Source organism: Lontra canadensis, unplaced genomic scaffold, assembly GCF_010015895.1.
Source record: "Lontra canadensis isolate GAN:19392208 unplaced genomic scaffold, GSC_riverotter_1.0 scaffold57, whole genome shotgun sequence".
Classification (NCBI taxonomy): Eukaryota; Metazoa; Chordata; class Mammalia; order Carnivora; family Mustelidae; genus Lontra; species Lontra canadensis.
This window is the reverse complement of record NW_022631051.1, coordinates 2,746,423-2,766,124: the sequence shown is the minus strand read 5'-3', so window position 1 is coordinate 2,766,124 and position 19,702 is coordinate 2,746,423. Positions and strand designations below refer to the sequence as shown.

General features: G+C 39.4%; 1 protein-coding gene across 1 annotated transcript in view; it reads left to right on the top strand.

Annotated features, from left to right (window-relative positions):
* Window positions 1–19,702, top strand: part of L3MBTL4 (L3MBTL histone methyl-lysine binding protein 4) — a 439,737-nt gene that overhangs the window by 266,050 nt on the left and 153,985 nt on the right. Inside the window, exon 14 of the mRNA XM_032875713.1 lies at window positions 7,890–7,992. Within this exon, the coding sequence (XP_032731604.1) occupies window positions 7,890–7,992 (103 nt within the window). The remainder of the gene's footprint in view (window positions 1–7,889; window positions 7,993–19,702) is intronic.

The following is a 19,702-nucleotide window of genomic DNA, read 5'->3' as shown; positions in this document are numbered from 1 at the left end:
CATAAACCAAATACCAAATTAGTTGTTGTTGTTTTTAAGAAAGCTGATTTCATGAAACAAGATGGGATCAGGAAGGAGACAAACCATAAGAGACTCTTAATCTCACAAAACAAACTGAGGGTTGCTGGGGGTGGGAGGGTAAGGATAGGGTGGCTGGGTGATGGACATTGGGGAAGGTATGTTCTATGGTGAGTGCTGTGAAGTGTGTAAGCCTGATGATTCACGGACCTCTACCCCTGGGGCTAATAATACATTATATGTTAATAAAAAATAAAAAATTAAATTAAGAAAAAAGAAAGCTGATTTCATATAAAAGACAAATGAGGGGAGATGCAGCATAAAAGAAAGTAGTTTTAGCTTCTATAGTAGCTAGGTTTTTTTTTTTTAAGATTTTAATTTATTTATTTGAGAGAGAGCACAAGCCAGGGTGGGGTGAGTGGGGAGGGCAGAGGGAGAGGGAGAAGCGGAATCTCTTTGAGTAGGGAGTCTGACACAGGGTTCCATCTGAGGATCCCTGGGTCATGACGTGAGCTGAAGGCAGACCCTTAAGTGACTGAGCCACCCAGGTACCCCAGTTTTTATAATAGCTTTGAAAGAATTTGTGTAAAAGTTAAGATTTAGAAGACAAATTCATCTACTTTTATTTCTTTCTTAAAAGTGATGAAAACAATGATACAGTATAGTCTAGTGAAGTAGTTTTGTTTGACTTGCTGTTATACACATATTGTCCCCTACCACCTGCCCCTCACCCCAGTATGGTTATGAATTAGAGGCAAGTTTAATTCAATTTAGTTCAGTAACATGTAAACCAGGTATTTCATGTGTACCAGTAACTCCCAAAGTTTTTTCTACGCTTAAAATTCTGTGCTTCTGCATTATCTATGTGGACCTCTCCCAGTTTTTCCCTTCCATAAATCAAGAGTGTTGTTTTTCTGATTTTTTGAAAGGTTAAAAACTGGGTTACAAAACAGGTTGGCATTTTATGAAGGTCTCTGCTACTTGATAATATGAGAAGAGCCTAGTTTTGTGTAAACAGTTGGGTACAAATTGACGCCCCAGTCTTATGTCCATAGTTAAGCACGAGATCCGATTTTTCTGGGCTCCCCTTGTTATTGACCAGTTACCCACCATGTTATTCTGTCTCTTATTTAAAACTCCACATGTGATAAGTGCATTTTATATTTGCTAAGGGAATCCTTGCCCACTGTTCTGTCTCCTTTTAAAAACCGAGCAGAGCCCAGTAGAACATGTTTCACTTTTGACCGTAAATGTTCAGTGGGAAGCTCTGGTCGGATCCGTGGGAGGGGCTTTCAGAAGGCTGGCATTGCTGCTGAACTCTTCTCACCGCGGGGTGATGGTGGTGCTCGCTGCAGTAGAATAAGTATCATTGTCACCACTGGCCACAGAGCAGGACTTGGGCACATTTCTAGATGGGGTCCTGCATCAGGTGGGTGAAGTTTGCCTTCCATTACATCTATTGCCATGGCTATATTTTAAAGGTTTTTCTAGATCAACAGGTTAGACAAAGCAGTCACATTTGTAGGAACCTTGTCTTATTCTTAAGTTGCATTTCCATTTCACAAAATTATTATTCTATTTTGCTTACATATCATGAAAACTGACAGCCTGAAACCTGGGACAAGCAAACATGGTGTTTGGTTACATTATTTTCTTCAACACTGTTTTTTTCTTCTGTTTGAGAAACTCATTATTACAGCACAATGGGTATTTGTTGTTCCTAATTTCATTAGGAGATAAAGAATAAGTATGATTAATCTATAATTTCAGTTTGAAATGTATGCTTATTCTTTGCATTCTCTAGCATTCAGGGGTAATTATTTCATTAAATCTTCTTAACAACTCTAAAATAAATTTCCTGGGGGCAGGGTGGGAGAAAAAAAACAAAAACAAAATAAAACAAAACAGGGTAGTGCCCTAAAGGTTTCTTCCTAAAATAAAGACAAGTGAAATCCTAAGTATATGAAATGAGAACATGTGCATATCTGAACAGTTTCCTTTATTTATTTCTTTTTAGATCCAGATTTAAATCTGCTCCTTCCCTTGCTCCATTCTTAATTTCAGCTGATGGTCTTGGGGCCTGTTTTGCTAAGAAAACTAGTGCTCTGGGTGGAGAGCACTTAGTGCCCAGGTCTGCCCCTTTTTTCTCTTCCATACTCCCTTACCTTGAGTAGGACTTCTTGGCATTCAGTGACCAAAAACGGTCCCATTCCAGTCCCAGCAGCTCTGCGCTGCATACACACAGCCAGGGAACAGGTGGCCTTCCTCAGCATGTGGTCACAGCCCTTGACTTGCTTCCTGGCGCACTGTCTGCATGTCCTTCTCCATGGAGGATGCATGGCTCTGCCCGGCTGCACCTTCTCCACCCCTTCCTCATGCTCTTTTCGCCTCTACCTACTCTGTTCCCCAGAGCTCAGTCCTCAGGCCTCTTCTCTCCTCCACTGACACTAACTCACCATGGGATCTCACCTAGTCCATGGCCTCAAGCACCAGGTGTAGACACCATGGTTGCAGGGTACCTCTAGACCCAGCCACTAGGCATAGCCTGCCCCAGGCCCTTGCCTACTGTGTCCCTCAAAGAACAGACTCAGTAAGTGTATTCTTAATTATTCTTCAGTCCTTTCTGTTCTCCAGAGTCCCCACCTAACCCAGAATGTCCCTTTGGCCTGTGAGATCTCATCTCTTGCCTGCTTTCCTTTTTGGCTCCAACCACACTGGCCTTCCTGCTATTCTTCCAGAAATGTGCTCTCACTCCGTGCAGAATCGAATGTCAGGACTTCTCCCCTGACTACCAGCCTTAAGAGCACCCCCACTTCTGCTCCATGACTTTACGTCTTCCTAGCACCATCACTATGACATTCCATTGTGTTTCTCAATGAGTGTTTATTCTATCTTTGGCGACAGAACGTAAGCTCCAGGGACAACAGGTCTTTCTTTTTGGTCTGCTGCCATATCCTTGGCCCCCCAAATCCTGTCTGGTATATAGCAGGCACTCAGTACCTCTTTAAATGAGTAAATAACTCTCAGTGGCTATTCAAAAAAACTATTATTTAAAAAATAGTATCAAGAAAATAAGAGTTAAAGTATCTTAACTTGTCTGCTAGTAGTATCAGATTTAAATCTTTTCCACTTTTCTTTGTATCCTCCAGCAGCTATTACCACCCGATGGTAAAGTCATTTCTCTGTAAAACACTTATGAAATGAATCAGGTTGAACTGAAAACTTTTCTGGCAGTGGTAATTAGCTAGGAAGCCTGCTGCTTGATCCTCGTGCCCTGATGTGGGCCCACATCAGTGCAGAGCTCATATATATATGTAAGGGAACAGAACCCCTTCATTTGCTTCAGTGCCATTGTCATTCTGCCCCCAATCACCTCTAGACCCAATAAAATAAGTTCGGAGAGGGGGCTGCTTCCTACTCAGAAAGAGGGCAGGGAACGTAGCCTCTAACCCACACTTACTGGGCCAGTAAGCCTTTTTACTCACGTCACTGGTGGTCACCAGTTTCCGCCATTTTGAAATAAAGGCCAGTTCCCTTTCTCATTTTTTAGCAATGGGTGTGAGCTCTTTAGTGTACTGATTTTTCCCTTGATATCTTACATCTTCTTTACGTGACAAATAGATCTAATGCTCATATGCAATTCTTGTTTTTGTCTTAGAACAATTATTTGATTTCACAAAAGGATAAACACAATAAAATCGCTGTTTTCTTGTATGGACTTTTCAGCTGCAAGTCACACAAAAATCTGTTTACAGTGGTTTAATCAAAGAGATTATTCTTCAACACTTTTGCTTTCGTCCTTGTGTTTGTCAACCTTGTGAGCTCTTATGTCTGCATTCCACGAAGGTCGAGGAAGGAGGACATGGGCAAAGCAGCACTGGCATCACCTTTATCCTCCTGCTGGGAAAGAAGCCTTTGTGGACATCCTTATGTTGCACTTCCCTTAGGTCTTATTGTCCCAGATGGTGTCAAATGACCACATCTAGATGTGAGAGGCTGGCAAAGCCAACATTTTTAGCTGGGCACATTGCTGCCTTGAACCAAATCAGGGTTCAGTCAGCGAGAAAGAGGGAATGGACGTTTGGTGGGCAACTACAGTGTCTGCCTGGGCTGCTGATGGCAGCCACATAATTTCATATGAATGGGGGGCCCACTAGGACATTTTACTTACTGTATCATGTGAGTGTGAAGCCTTGCTCCTTACTTGGATAATTTCCAGTCTACAAGGATATTTTCAATTTTGTTTTGCCTTTGCAGGAAGAACTATGCCATTAGGTTGACCCCTGCCTAAGTACAATTTTCACAGAAGACTTGGAGTAAATTAGGAACTATTAGTGCTTGATAATAGCTCATGGTATTCAGAAATAGAAAACCAGAGATTGATTTTAGACAAGCTAAGCTCTGAAATAGGAGTAAAGTGGGGATTAGCTTCCAGCATGGTGGTCAGGATATGCCAAATAATGCCTACAGGTGTTAATTGTTGCTGTCTTTATGATTTTTGATTCATTTATAAAATGTTTTTATTTGGTATTTATTATGTGGCAGTTGCTGCTTGTAGTGGGTTCTGGGGCTCCAGTGGTAGACTCATTAGATAAGGTCAATGTCCTGACTCTAGTGAAGGGAAACAGGAGCTCAGCAGATAAACTAGGAAATCGATTTCAGTTAAAGTGGCAAAAAGCAGGCAAGGAAGGGTAAAATGTTCAGGATGGTCTCTCTGAAAAAAATGAATTCAAGTTGAGAACATTTTCTTCTTGAGACTTAGTTCTTTAAATATCCAAGTTAAAAGGAAGATATTCTTGGTAAAAATGCAATTATTTTCTGAGAAAAAAACATTAATTTTATCATAGGTTCCCTTATCCTAGAGGCAATAATATGAAGGATTATAGAATTCACAGGTTTCTTTTCCCCAACAGATGGCTGTCTAATTCACCGTTGAGTCAACCCATTAAACTTCATCATACAAAATGTACCAAGGAAAATTGTTAGATTCCATGCTTTTTTATTGCATGTTCTTCTCTACTTCTTCTTTGTTATGACCCTTGCTTGCAGTTCTTAATGTAATAACTCTTCTCGTAATAGTTAAGGTCATACTCTTCCTTACGTATCTAACAAGTAGAGAAATATAACCCCCATCGGGACATTGGAGATAAGTGTGCTTTGATAAATATTTAAAAGATCACTTCAAGCCTAATTTAATCAAGTGCATTGAAAGAGTCCTGAAAAACACATTAGAGAGCCTTCACTGACAGTTTATTGGAAAGTTGTCCACACAAAGCGACAGGCTGACTGACAGAGAGCATTTGTTTGGTGGTTTGTTTATAGGTATAATATTCTAGGTCTTTTTGACGGTGGCCTTGGTAGTGCATTGTTAGGTGCAGTTTGGAGAAAACTCTATTTATATTCTGTGCTTCTTTCTTATAAATCTTTTTATTTACCGACTGACATAAACATACTTCTTAATTAGAGACTTGTTAACAGTTCTTTAACTATAGTTTTCATTGAATTTGTTTAAAAGTTGTTTCTTTCTCAAGGCTGCTTCCAAAAGCTACCTTTGGATGAGGCAACATGTTTCTCTCTGTTTATCCCTCAAGGTGTTTTCCAAAATTATGAAGGCATAATAAGTGTCTAAGACAGATTTTCTTCTCACTCAATAAACTTACTGAAAATGTCTCTAAGGTCTAAATATTTGCTTTGGTACCTTCTAATATTTGTTATACGTAGGCCGTGGGCTTGTATATAGCCTGTGAGCGTCTACAGCTTGCAGGTTATAAACAAAGCTGTAGAAATGGCAGCCCAGGAACATATCTTGAGGTTCTCTGACATCTTCAGGTTAACTAGAGGAGGGAGATCTGGCAAACAGTATTCCAAGAGAATGCCCATATGCAGCAAGGAAACTGTCGGTGGGGGTGGGGTGGGGGGGTGGGTGCTGCCACCAAAGCTTGTGGACAGTAACAACTTGAGAAGGGATAGTGCGTAATCACACCAAGACAGCAAGTGTGATGTATCCTTAGTAGCCCATGACGGGCTTCATGCACAGAAGTCGTTAGTGACCTGAGAGGAATGACATGGTTTGAGAAGCGAGATGTGAGGAAACAGAAATAACTTCTCTGAGAAGTCTGACTGGGAAAGGCAAAACAGTGAATGGCTCCTAAACGGGAATGTGAGTCCCAAGGAGAACATTAAGCTTTTGTTTTCTGTTTTGTTTTGTCTTTGTTTTTTTTTTTTCTTTTTGTGGTGGGGAAACTGGAATTTGTTGAAATACTGGTACAAAAGATTCAATAGTGCAGGAGTGACAAGAATATATTAGAGCCTAAAGACCCTATAGATAAGATCCAAATGGAAAGGGTGAGAGACCCACCCTGGAGGGGAGAGAGCTCCTCATTGTGATGGGATGGAAAGGAAGGAGGGAATGCTGTACCCCACAGACTGGTTCCTGTTTTCCCAGTGAAGTACAGGCAGGGGCAGCTCTGAGAACCAGAGGTAGAGGCTTGCAGAGGTCTGGGAGAATGGGGAGGGGCTCAGGTGACACTGAAGACCATAGTTTTGTTAACAGTGAATCTGCACCATTGTGTAATTTTTTCTAGGAGAACTTAGTCCTGTGAAACACAGACCAGCAGGGTGGTGCCACTGACCCCATGGTAGGCTCTTTATATCCTTCCTATAGTCACCTGTCACAGAAGGTCGTCGAGGCAAGGGGGCTTAAGTTATTTGCAACAGAAGGGAGCTACTGGTTGGCAGAATCGGAAGAAAAGGGAAGGGAGTTATTTATGAAGGGAGAGAAGTGAGGATGGGAAAGAAGGAACTCCGTGGCCTGGAAACTCCCAGGATATTGAACCATCATCGGCAGCTGGGCTACCTCAGCAAGCAATCTGGAAGGATACGATTTTGTAGTCAGATGGCCTGTTTGCTTAGTGCTTTTGGAAGCAGTGTCATTTTGTGTGATGACAAGATCCAGAGCGCTTTTTCTAGAGGGAGAGCAGACTGAGGAAAATCACAGAGCAGAGAAACAGGGCTGAGCTCCTGATAATCTTTAGAGATAGATTGCCCTTGGGCTAGACAGAGTTTCTCTCTGGCCTGGAGTGGTTACATATAGTACATATTAGCATTGATATTAGTATTAAGTACATACAACATTATAATATTAATGCAGCATAAGTGTTACTGTACGTAGTATTAGTGAAGTGGAGTAGGAGTCAGTGCTTTTTTTCAGCTAGCTTTGAAAGCTACTTAAGCATGGTTAGGGCTATGTTCACCATCTTTGGCATGTCTCATTTATTAGCTGAATTTTTTTTTAAGATTTTACTTATTTATTTAAGAGAGAGAGGGAGAGCAGAGGGGCAGAGTGAGAGGGAGAAATAGATACCCCACTAAGGAGAGAGCCTGACACAGGGCTCAACCCCAGGACCCTGGGATCATGACCTGAGCCAAAGGCAGACTCCTGACTGAGCCACCCAGGCACCCCTATTTATTGAATTTCTGTCCTGTATTTGGGGGAGTCTTGTTGTGGTTGAGTGGAGTTTCAAAGGGAACCACAAACCAGACCTCACTCTTTCACATTCTTAGCTCATGGTTATATCGCCTTTGCCAGTACAATTCTCTAAAAGAAACGGATAAATGTTCTCATATTTTTAAAACATTTCAATGCCTTTATATTTCGCTCTGCCTCAGATATCAGTTGTGTTAGTTTTATCTATGACAGCACTGATATTTTCTGCTAAATCATGTTATAAAACATCACAAGTATCCAGTAAGTGTTTTAGTGATGGTTTGTTTTTAATTTGCAAAGTCTCAATGAATATCATTTACATATTTTAGTCTTTCTAGTTCTTTACTGAGGGTGTTTTCAAGGTATGTTCTTTTACTTCCTGAAGGAGCAAATGATGTGAAAATCCTTCCAGGGCAAGCTGTTTGTCCTACTCCAGGGTGCCGAGGAATAGGCCATATCCGTGGTCCACGGTATTCAGGACATCACAGGTAAAAATTTTTCTTGTTTAAATTATTTTAGGGATGAATTGGAACAGTGTGCAGATTAGCAGCTATAGGTAGCATCATAAATGACTCTCTTGGAGCCAAATGCCTTCCCATCATGCTCCCTTCTCTGTGTCTCTAAGGCCCCACTTGACATTCCCTGCTGCCTTCCCACCTCTGCCCTTCCTGGAGCTTTCTTGGACCCTTGAGGTCTTTCCTGGACCTGCATCACTTCCCAGAACCTCTGCTGTCTGACACTTTCCTTAACAAGTGCCTGTTCTATGGGACATGCTCACCACTCTGTGTCCCACCCCAGGCCTGAATTTTCTCCACACAAATGCTGCATCCTGCTGTCTTCTAGAGAAATTCCAGAGCTTCTTGCCTCTCCCCCATATTGTTTTCACCTTGCCCCTATTTCCCTTTCTCTGTGTCTTAGTCATTTGGTGATGAGATAATTCAGTGATAGAATAGAAAGTATTAAGTATAAGTTATATTGAAGCATATACCCATGTATCCAATATTTCAGAAAAGTTTAGAGAGGATAGTGCTTTAAAAAAAAGTAAGTACAAATAAATCCGTATAAGTCCCTACTGTTTTTTCTGTTCCCATCAATTGGTAAAATAACAGAGATGAATTATTCATATGGTGCTATAGTTACAGAATATGTAAAATAAAAAAAATTGTTGAAATACAAAAATACATAAAATAAATGTCATAGATAAGTAGAAAGAGAAGAGAATAAGTTATGAAATGTGTGACGCAAGGTAATATTTGTTTGAACAAAAGAGATCCATGTGGAAGTCTTGCTTTACCAGGTGGTTGCAATCCTGGAAGCCAGCGCTAAAAACAGTTCTTAATGAACCAAAGCCAATGTTACTATAAGGAATAACAGTAAACACTCCCAAATAGCATAAATGAATATGTTATATTTGTAAATGTAACATTAACACTTAAAAGGATGTCATATAGAATCCATAAAAAAAGAAAGATGTGTGGACATCTTGGGTACTTGGGCAAATGTGTAGGACTCATGGGCTAGGAGACTGGGGACAGATCTCTGGAGATATTGTGGTGTTATGTGGGGGAAGGAGGAAAAGAGACTAAAGGACAAAAAGTGAGAGGGAAGGGGAGTGGTCACACCATTTGGGGAACTCTGTATTAGGTGAAGACCCTGTTGAAACAGAGCCATTTTTCAGACATCCTTAGGGGTATATAGCTATGAAGAATCTTCCTCAGTCTTTTGGTGTGGGCTTCTTTTTGTTTTTTTTTTAAATCTAGAACTGCATACCCCTTTATGATTAGTCACGAGTCATATATGCCTGTTTAAATTAAAATTAATCAAAATTATGGGGCACCTGGATGGCTCAGTGGGTTAAGCCTCTGCCTTTAGCTTAGGTCATGATCCCAGGGTCCTGGGATCGAGCCCCGCATCGGGCTCTCTGCTCAGCAGTTAGCCTGCTTCTCCCCTCCCCTCTCTTTACCTGCCTCTCTGCCTACTTGTGATCTTTCTCTGTCAAATAAATAAATAAAATCTTTAAAAAATTAATCAAAATTAAACAAAAACTAAATCCTACATTCCTCAATCACATGTAGCCAAGTGTGCCCATTGACCACCATACTGGATGGCACAGAAAGCAATGTAGCATAGCCATGAGAGTGTTTACCCTGTTCTGCCTTCTCCTAGTAGATTTTTGAGTGGCAGTTATTTCCAGATGAAAAGTGAGTCCTTCCTTCAAAACTTGGGTCATTATCCTGAAAGTTAGCAAGACTGTAACATTGAGGTTGGCCTGGTCTACCCTCCTGAGGCACTGGGGCTGAAATAACAAATATCACCCTGGACAGCTCCACCGTGATTACCCTGGAGATAAAATTACCAGGTGCTCAGTCAAGGTCTCTTCTTCCACTTCATCACAATGGATTTGGCTCCCACACTGTTTCTACATGTGGTTCACTTGCTTCTCCCTGCTTGGATTCGGAAAACATAGCGAACAGAGTCACAATGGGTGTGCTCCACTTTGTTCCAGCAGCTTCCTGGAACTTTTCTCATTCAGTATGGCACAGACAGACCCAGTTGTTGTTCGTATTTGTAGTATCTAATTATGAATAATATTGAGACTGTCCGACATGATTTCCTCCATCCACCACGCAGCCTTTCAAGATTGGCCTCAGAACTTCTAAAGAAACTAGAAGAGTGTGGATGTAGAGTTTAAAGAAAGGCATTCAGTGAAGCCTAGCAGAAAAATCAAATACTGCACCTATATGATAGAAAGAAAGCACAAGGCAGTCTTTCTCCAGACCTAATGATTCATAGGGCTGCTCAGGGCAGTGTCTTTGTGACTGGGTTTTGGCTCTCTTCCCACCCTAGACCTTGTTATAATAGAGCAGGGCTCCTATAAATTGAAGTCTTCAAAAGCTTAATGATTCCATTACCTCAGAAAAAAAACTAACAACTACTTGTGATGAGCTTCTTTCTAGATTAGAAAAGACAAAAATTAGATAACTGGATGGTTCTTAAACTTGCATTTAGAACTTATACAGAATTAAACGGTCAGGCAAATTCTTACTTACCTGTGAAAAGAGATTTTATTATATAATACTATTTTGTATTCATGGAATGAGGGTAAGTTCTTGGTGGGGTTAGTGTTGATTGTAAAGCAGTTATGGAGGGCAGAGGTTATAGGCAATATAAGGTTAGCTCCAGTAGGCACAGAGCATTTCTCTCTCTTGCTTTAACCATTTTCAGTGACTGGTCTTGTCTTATCAAGTTTAGCTTTGAGATGCTAGAGTTACTCATTAACTGACTGTATCCATTTTTTTTCCCATTTTTAATTAATACTTTGATTTCTTTTTAAAATACCAATTCTTGTTTTCACTTCTCTATAGATTATCACATTCTGAATATCATTTACTCAGTCAATGTACTAATGTAATGTTGAGTATAACTTAAGAACTTGGAACTAAATGGGCAAGAACAGTTATGATAAATCATTCATATTCTTTGGGGTTTGTTTTTATGTATTCCCATTACTGTAGTATTAACTTTACATAGTTGTATAACATGAAAAATATCGTTCGTCAGTGTGTATCTTTGGTGGTATCTGTTGAGAATGTTACACACACACACACCTAACTACACCTACTAGGAATTTGCCTTAACATACCCAAAGTTGTCATTATACATTTTCCATCTTATTTGTCAATGAGATGGTAAGCAGGAGATGAGAATTTTAAAATGCTGCATTCTCCCAGATCCCTGGATTTGTTGTCATAATCATCTCTAGCTTGAGTTTCCGGAAGTGTGTGAATTAGACTTGCATTTTCTAAAATGAAAGTTTTTTTCTTCTTGTCATAAATATGTACCTTTACCGAGGAGTCATCGTTCTACAAAATGCTCTTTACAGTTTTGTTTCTAGTCCAGAAGAGTTTTAGGCAAATATTTTTACATTTAAAAAGAGGAAGAAAATAATATAAGTAGAAACCCCTCCAGCTTCACAAAGTTCTGTACAAAACAGCTCAATTGACCTCTGCTTCCAAAGCCTTGGGGAACACTTGGAAGTATAGGAAGACAGTGATTTTAGTTGTTCTGTAAAATACTCTGGGCAGCAAAGTGCTTGCAAGGAGTGAGTCTTGTTTTTACCATTTTATGTCAGGGTTTCTGATTCTGATATTGAAGTCATGGTGTTTTGAAGGGAAGTAAACAATGTTCTTAAAATAAGTTGTCAGTGTCTTGTTTCGTACAGCGGGCAAGGAGAGCTGTGACATCAGGACATAGTTGACGACATCTGAAAATAATAGACCACTTTGAGAGATCAGGTGGACTTCTTGGTATCCTTTTTAGATGGATTTCAGACAGGTTAACTCTAGTTTTCATTAAAATAGTCAAGGGGTTAACAGTAATATTCATAGCTGTTTAGAGTTGATGTAAAATCTGCATAAGCCATTATTTAGGAAAAATTGCATCAGTTCTTATCTGTAGGAAAATAGGACTTTTGGTACACAATTATCACACAATTTACATTTATTTGAATAAATTTACATAGTGAGTAAAATGAAGTAGGTGTGTTTGTTAACACAGAAATATTTAAAGATGACAATATTGGGACTACAAAATGTAAACCTAATTTAAGCCAGGGTCCAGGATTAGACAGGAATTTGTTTTTTCAAACTGAGTAGAACACAGATTCAGAAAGACTTGGTCAACCTCTGTGTCATAAAACATACAAAAGTGGGACACCTGGGTGCTCAGTCTGTTAAACGTCTGCCTCTGGCTCATTATCCCAGGGTCCTGGGCTCGAGCTCCATGTCGGGGGGGGGTTTGGGGGGGCTGCTCAGAAGGGAGCCTGCTTCTCTCTCTGCCCCTCACCCCTCTGCTCCTGCTCTCTCTCAAATAAATAAGTAAAATCTTTAAAAAATATACAAAGGTAATTAGTTAAGGAGCTAATAATGACATTCTTTACACAAAGAGTCAGATATTGTTACAAGGTAGGGACCTCTTGCCCCACTGCTCCCAGGTGAGATATAGGACACACATTGCTGGTGTCACACCATAAAGAAAACACACACACACACAAATAGAAAAGGGATGTCTACTGCTCAGAAGAAATGATATCTGATAATCTAAGACATTTTGGGTGCTGTTCATGGAAATTTATGGCACAACTTGGCCTCTATTCATGATTTATAAATCAGTTTGCCAGTGTGTGTGTGTGTGTGTGTGTGTGTGTGTATCATGGCATATATGTGTGTGAGGTATGTATGAATGTGTATGTATATGTGATGTGTGCATATGTATGTATAATGTGTGTGGGTACAGTAGGTACATCTGTGGGGTGTGTAGTGTAGTGTGCGGTGTGTGTTGGGGAAATTGTGTGTGTGTATGTGTGTGTATGTGTGTGTGGTGGGGGTATTGTGGGGGGAGTGTGCTGGGCTGTGTAAGTGTGTGTGTATACGTGGTGTGCAGTTGGGGCCTGTGGAACTCCTCTGGCTCTTGACCTCATCGACGAATCTCTTGGCATTCTTAGAAGTGGATTTTCATCTTTAGGGAGAGCATTTGCTGTGCTGTCCCCCTGCTTCTTGGGTGGGTTTCCTTCCTGGTTGCCTGGCAGTGCGGCCTCTGCGCACAAACCCCTGCATCCCCTTTGATCCCTCCCAGCCCTGCCTTCTGGCCCAGACTCCTTTGACAAAGCCATTCCCCTCCAAATCCTCTCTCAGCAGCAGTTGGGCCCCTTGGATGGTCCATTCATCATTTCTCCACACCTGGAGACCATACCCAGCCCCCTGCGCTTGCTGGTTTCTCTACAGGTGAGCTGCACAGCCATATTACTCGGACTTCCCTGCCTCCTGGGATTCCCTTTGCCTCCTTTCTGCCACGTACTTGATTTCCTGGGTTTTAAGTCTTGGCCCCTGGTTTATTTTCTCCCAGGTTTTGGGGTAGTATTTGTGGGAGGTAGTTGGATTTTTTTTTTTTAATATCAAAAGTATCTTTTATCTCTCCTCAACTATAGTCATTGACTTGTGGATAGAATTCTAGTTGGAAACCTTTTTCTTCAGAATATTGAAGGCATCGCTCCATTTTTCCCTCTGCATACCAGAAGTCAGCTGTCATTCAAATTTCATTTCAGGAAAGGATTGGTCTTCCTCTTCTTCCACCCCACCCTCTGCAAGAATCTCAAGCCCTGGACATTTTTAGGACTTTCTTTTTATCACTGGTATTCTGAAATGAGATTTCATTCATAGGTTCAATCAGCAAGCTCACGTCTTTTGTTTCTGGGAAATGTTGCTATGGTAATTTTTGAGTAATGCCCTCTTTTCTATGTGCTCTGATGTTCTCCCCTAGCATTGACTTCCCTGTCTTTTGTTCTTTCCTATGGACTGTTTCTTCAACCTTGACTTATAGTCCTTTGGTTGAATTTTTTAATTGTACTGGGATTTTTTTTTTCAGTTTCTTGAAACGCATCCTTATTCTCTGATTAGTTTTTTTATTGCATCTTGTTCTGATTTTTTTGATTTGTGTGTCTTTTTTTTTTTTAACTCTCTGACAGTATTTGAGGCTGTTGTTTTCCTGCTCCCTGCATCCCCTTTTTTTTCCCAGATACTTGTGTTTTGACTTGGTTTGGGTGAGGTTGGTTGGCTTCTTTCTGTTTCATGAAGGACATTCTGGTAAGCCCAGCAGTCTTTCTCCGTGTTCACTCTTGAGAGAGAGGCACCAGAAGGCTGGGATGTACCTTTGAATGCATGTGTGGGGCCCGCCTGCTGGTGAGCTTCTTGGACTGGTCTGGCAACTGCCCAGCCAAGGCCAAGGAGCCTGTCACCAGCAGTGAGCCTCCTCCTCTGAGTAAGTTCCTTCTAGCAGACATGATGTTTCCAAACGTTTCCTGAGTACTCTTATGCCATCCTCTCCCAGCAGACTCTTGACTCTGTCCTTGTTTGATATAGGAAAGACACTAGGGTCTGAAGCCGACAGCCAAGAAGGAATTCTTGAGATGTCTTTGGTGTAAAAAGATGATTTTATTAAAGTACAGGGACAGGACCCATGAGCAGAAAGAACTGCACTGGGGTTAAGAGGAGTGGCCCATTATCTAGTTCCAAGCTGGGAGGGGGTTAGGGATAGCGGAAGTCCCTAAGAAATTTTGGAAGCAAGGTTTCCAGGACCTTGAGGGGGCTATCTATTGTTGGGAAAAGATCATTTATTACTGTCTAATAAAACCTGAGTCATGGGGTGCCTGGGTGGCTCAGAGGGTTAAGCCTCTGCCTTCGGCTCAGGTCATGATCTCAGGGTCTTGGGATTGAGCCCCACATTGGGCTCTCTGTTCAGCAGGGAGCCTGCTTCCTCCTCTCTCTCTGCCTGCCTCTCTGCCTACTTGTGATCTCTGACTGTCAAATAAATAAAATCTTTAAAAAAACAAAACAAAAAACCTAAGTCATGAAACCCTTCAGAAGTATATCTGTGGGTCATATGTTTGGGGAATGATTACCAACATGTATCATGGGGAATTAGAGATAAAGGAAGTTTCTAAAGGAATTTTTGTATATTAAAGTAGACTTACAGGATCCTGGGAGTTGGGCTAAGATTGTCTTTTGCCCTTAGTGAAGTATTAACATGGAGGCAGCAGAGTTCCAAGAGGAATGTCACTTTGTTTCCAGGACTTGTCAATGGGCTACAGATAGTAAGGAAATTTAGTACTTTTTCTTCTGCCTTTGTTTCCCACATCATTATCCATTTTCCAGCTTCAAAAATGTGTTGATTTATCTGCTGTCATTTTTTCTTTTGTGCTTTTTGTTTATGTATTTATGCCATCTCATCCATTTATTTGATTATTTTAGTAATGAGAGAAGGAATTTATTACCAACAAGAAAGGAAAATATAATTTTCTAGTCTGCCATATTTTCTCTTATTTTTAAAACTTGGTTTACTCCCCAAGTAATCATTTAGTTAACAGTATATAATTTTATTTCTCTTTATTGTTGTTTTGCCTTATCATAATAGCATTTTCTTCTTCATATCCATAGAAAATAAAAGATTGTGTAAAATGATTTTTTATTGGCTCTGTAAATTTTATGAATTTATAATGACTGATTGGAATACTGTGTTGAAAAGGATTCTCAAAAGCATGGTTTTAATTTTATATGCACAGTACTTCTTAATTTGTTGTCACCTGCAGTTAAAGCTTTATCATGCCAAGGGAGTACCTTTATGACATGTGTTCACGTTCATCTGATTCCTTTGTCACTTGGCCTGTCATTTTCTTTGATTTTATGTAACCACATTGTGAAATTGAACTAGGTAGAAATTTAAAAATAAACTTGTAGATGTATTTTTACTTTACTAAGTAAAAAGAACAAGAGGATCTTACTTGGGATAACACTTTTAATTGTCAAAATGACATGATTAATTACCCAGTTTAGTAAAAGCATTGATAAAGTAATGAAAGATCAGCCTTGGGTCTTTAAATCATTTCTATCCATTACTTAGAATTCTTTTTTTTTTTTAATTTTATTTATTTATTTGACAGAGAGAGATCTCAAGTAGGGGGAGCAGCCAGCAGAGAGAGAGGGGGAAGCAGGCTCCCCACTGAGCAGAGAGCCCAATGCGGGGCTCAATCCCAGGACCCTGGGATCATGACCTGAGCCGAAGGCAGAGGTTTTAACCCACTGAGCCACCCAGCCGCCCCCATTACTTAAAATTCTTGAAGGTTAATGTGTATGTCTGATTTTACTCACTGGGAAATAATTGTATAAGAATTTTGATTTTTCCCTTTAAGGAAGAAGATTGCATATGGGATCCTTAATTTTATAGCAACTGGGACATTGATTTCCAAAGACACAGTATTCTTTGACATAATCTAAGGATTTTATTTTGTACAAAATTTCAAATTATGTGAACTGTCAAGGTTGTAGGAATTGCATCCTTATTATAATGAAGGTAGATGTAACTTTAGTTTATTTCTACATAAGACCAGTTTATAGCAATTAATGGTAGGCCAAAATGATAATATCTGGTAATTTTAAATCACCTTAAAAACCAAAATCAAGGGCACCTGGGTGGCTCAGTTGGTTGAGCAACTGCTTTTGTCTCAGGTCATGATCCTGGAGTCCCAGGATCGAGTCCCGCATTGGGCTCTGTGCTCCACAGGGAGTCTGCTTCTCCCTCTGACCTTCTCTCCTCTCATGCTGTCTTTCTCTTTCTCTCTCTTAAATAAATAAGTAAAATTTTAAAAAAAAATCAAAGTAAAATATAGACAAAGTCCATTTTCTTAAGAACTAGAAAGTTTACCACCTGTGTTACTTTTGAATTAATACCATTTTATTAAAGAACTAATCCATGGTCAATAGTAAAATTTTGGGTAATATACAGAAGTATTCAAGAGCAAATAAAAACCATTCATATTCCAACTACAAACTTATATGCCTTAAATATGTTTCGCTTTTCAGGTTTTTTCGTATATGTGTATTTTCCATGAGTAAAATCAGATAGGATATACAAATTTTGCCATTTGTTTCTCAGTAAAAGATCAAATAGTTTCTCATTTTGTTAAAAATTTCTCAGATATATTAATCAGATGTTATTTGGTACAAAAGTTTTAATACTGTTATGACTTTGTATGGTGGATTCTGTATTAGTTAGAAATGATTCTTAATCCTTATTTTTCCCTGTCCTCTGCATTGTCTCATGTTAATAGTGCCAAGCAAGATTTTTTTTTTAATTTTGAGAAAATCTTTATCTATTCTATTATTTTTAGCACTTTATGTCAATTTATTTAGGTATGCTTTTTGTGAGAAGCATATAACTGTCTTAAAAGTAAAGTCCCATCTAAGAGTCTTTTCCTATTGATAACATAATTTGACCTATTTGCAGTTATTGTTATAATTATTATATATATTGTACATATTCTGAATTTTTTATGTCGTAAGTTTTTGTCTTTGTTTGCTTGCTTGTTTGTTTTTTTGTGACAGTTGTGGGGCAAGGGATCTTCCTTCATTCTTTTCCTCCTGTTCCAGAGCATTTTGTTTGTTGATGAGTTCTAGTTTAAAGGGAAAGTTTTTAGTTTTTATAATGGTTAGTCTGAACTTTTCCAGTGCATTCCTACAACTGTGTTTATGTAACTATCAAAGTCATAGAACATTAATCTGGCTTTCTTTTGTGAAACTTGAAACGCTGAATGTTATTCTTTTTTCCCTCATCCAACATACCCACTTGTATTAATTGAACTTGCAATTAGATACCATACTCTTTTCTAAACTTTTCAGTTTTTAAGCAATAGAGTTCAATTCTTAGAACAGAAATGGGCAAACAATTTTGCAGCCATACTTAAAACAACCATGTACCTTTACTTCTATATATTTTACTGGTTCCAGAGGTATCCTCAGCCCTTTCGGTGCAGTTATTGAATTTTTTAGTTTTTATTTTAATTGCAGTTAGTTAACATACAGTGTGACAGTAGTTCCAGGTGTACAATATAGTGATTCAACACTTGCATACATCACCTGGTGCTCATCACAACAAGGGTACTCCTTACTCCCATTCACTTATTTATTGATCTAACATCTATTATTCCTTGTTATGGCACTGTTCTTTTCAAGGTTTGTATTGTCTGTGGCATCTATATATTATACTTAAAATCTTTGTGTATCTCATGCATGAAGTCAGTCTGAGAGGAGATAAATGTCTTAAGCCCAAACTCTGAACTTTTCCTTCAGAGTTCCATCAGCATTGCTTCATATCACCTTCTGGTTTCTGTGCCATGTGGGTAGAGTCTAATGCCAGCCGCGCTAATGGTAACAGCGGTGATCTTACAGAATTCACTGGTCAAGGTTTCTTACAGAATATGTTTATGTGTTTATGTATGTTCTATGAAATTTAAAATTGCCCTGCATATGTCTAGATATGGTTCTCTCTCTCTCTTTTTTTTTAGTTTATCTGTAATACTGTATGTTCCTTCGTAGCTTTTAGGCCAAAGTCCTCTTCTATCTCAGATCATCTTCGAGTATTTTATATGGTATCTGTAGTCTTCTCTCCAAAATTTCCATTAGATGACATTGGATCGTCTGCATTTGTCCTTCCTGCCTCTCATTCTGTCTCTTATTTTCTGTTCTTCATTCTTCCCTCTGTATCCTGGAGCAGAGCTAGTTTGATCTTTTGTACTGACCCTTGCGGTCTTCTCGTACCTCCTTGCCAGCTTTCCTGGCCACTCTCTTTCATGTCTATCACCATGTACTACCTCCAGTGGCTCTTCTTAAGCAGGTATTAGGAGAGACATTTCAGATGCAAAATTCTTACCTGATCCTGACACATAATCATCCCTGCACTGGAAAACTTCACTTCTCCATTTATTTTGTTCAAAATAAAAAGTTTCAAGTGCATGTAAACCTTAATTAAAAATAATTTAACAATGTCCCTTATAATTTCGAATGGTTGGACAAGGGGTAAGTTTACAACATCTGTGGGTCTCAGTTTTTCCATCTGCAAAAAAAAATTATTGGACTAGATGATTTGTCATTTCCCTGTTAATTACCTTACCTACCTATTGTTACTCTAAGTGAAATTCATCAGCATAATCTTCTGAAGAGCTAAAGCATACTGCCTGGACAGAACTTATTCCACTTGCCAGGAACTCACCCAGATGTAAATTTCACTATTTGTTAAAATGTGAATATCTTGAGTTCAGGATCTATATTCCAAATGTAAGGCCCATAACTACAAAACTACAGCCAATAGAAAGAACTGGGTTGGAATAGCCCCCTTCCTAAAGACACTGCAAAAATCAAGATTAATGATCCTTCCATTATCTGCAGGCACACCAGAAAAGAATGATTCCCCAGTCAGTTTGTTGTGACTTCCTAGAGTTACTCAAATTGTCAAAGAATTTGTCCTAGCTAATCTGAATGCATAGGAAACTCTGTAATCTAATTTAAAATGGATTGGTTTCCCCTAAGAAATAACATCCCTAAGACTAGGAAGTTTCACCCACTGTGGTTTCTTTCTTATAGGTAAAGCTTCTTCTGGAGACTCTTCTCCTAATTTTTAAGGTACCATTATTAAATGTAACATAGCCAGAGCTTGTCTGACTTCCATGTGTGAGGATAATGTTGATAGTACCCCTGATTTTTGGAAATTACTTGGAGGGCAGACATTAGGGTGGACCAAATTTGGTACAGAATTTGAATCTTGATATTTCTCCTTTGGAAAGAGCCTGTTATACAAGATAAGAATACCAGT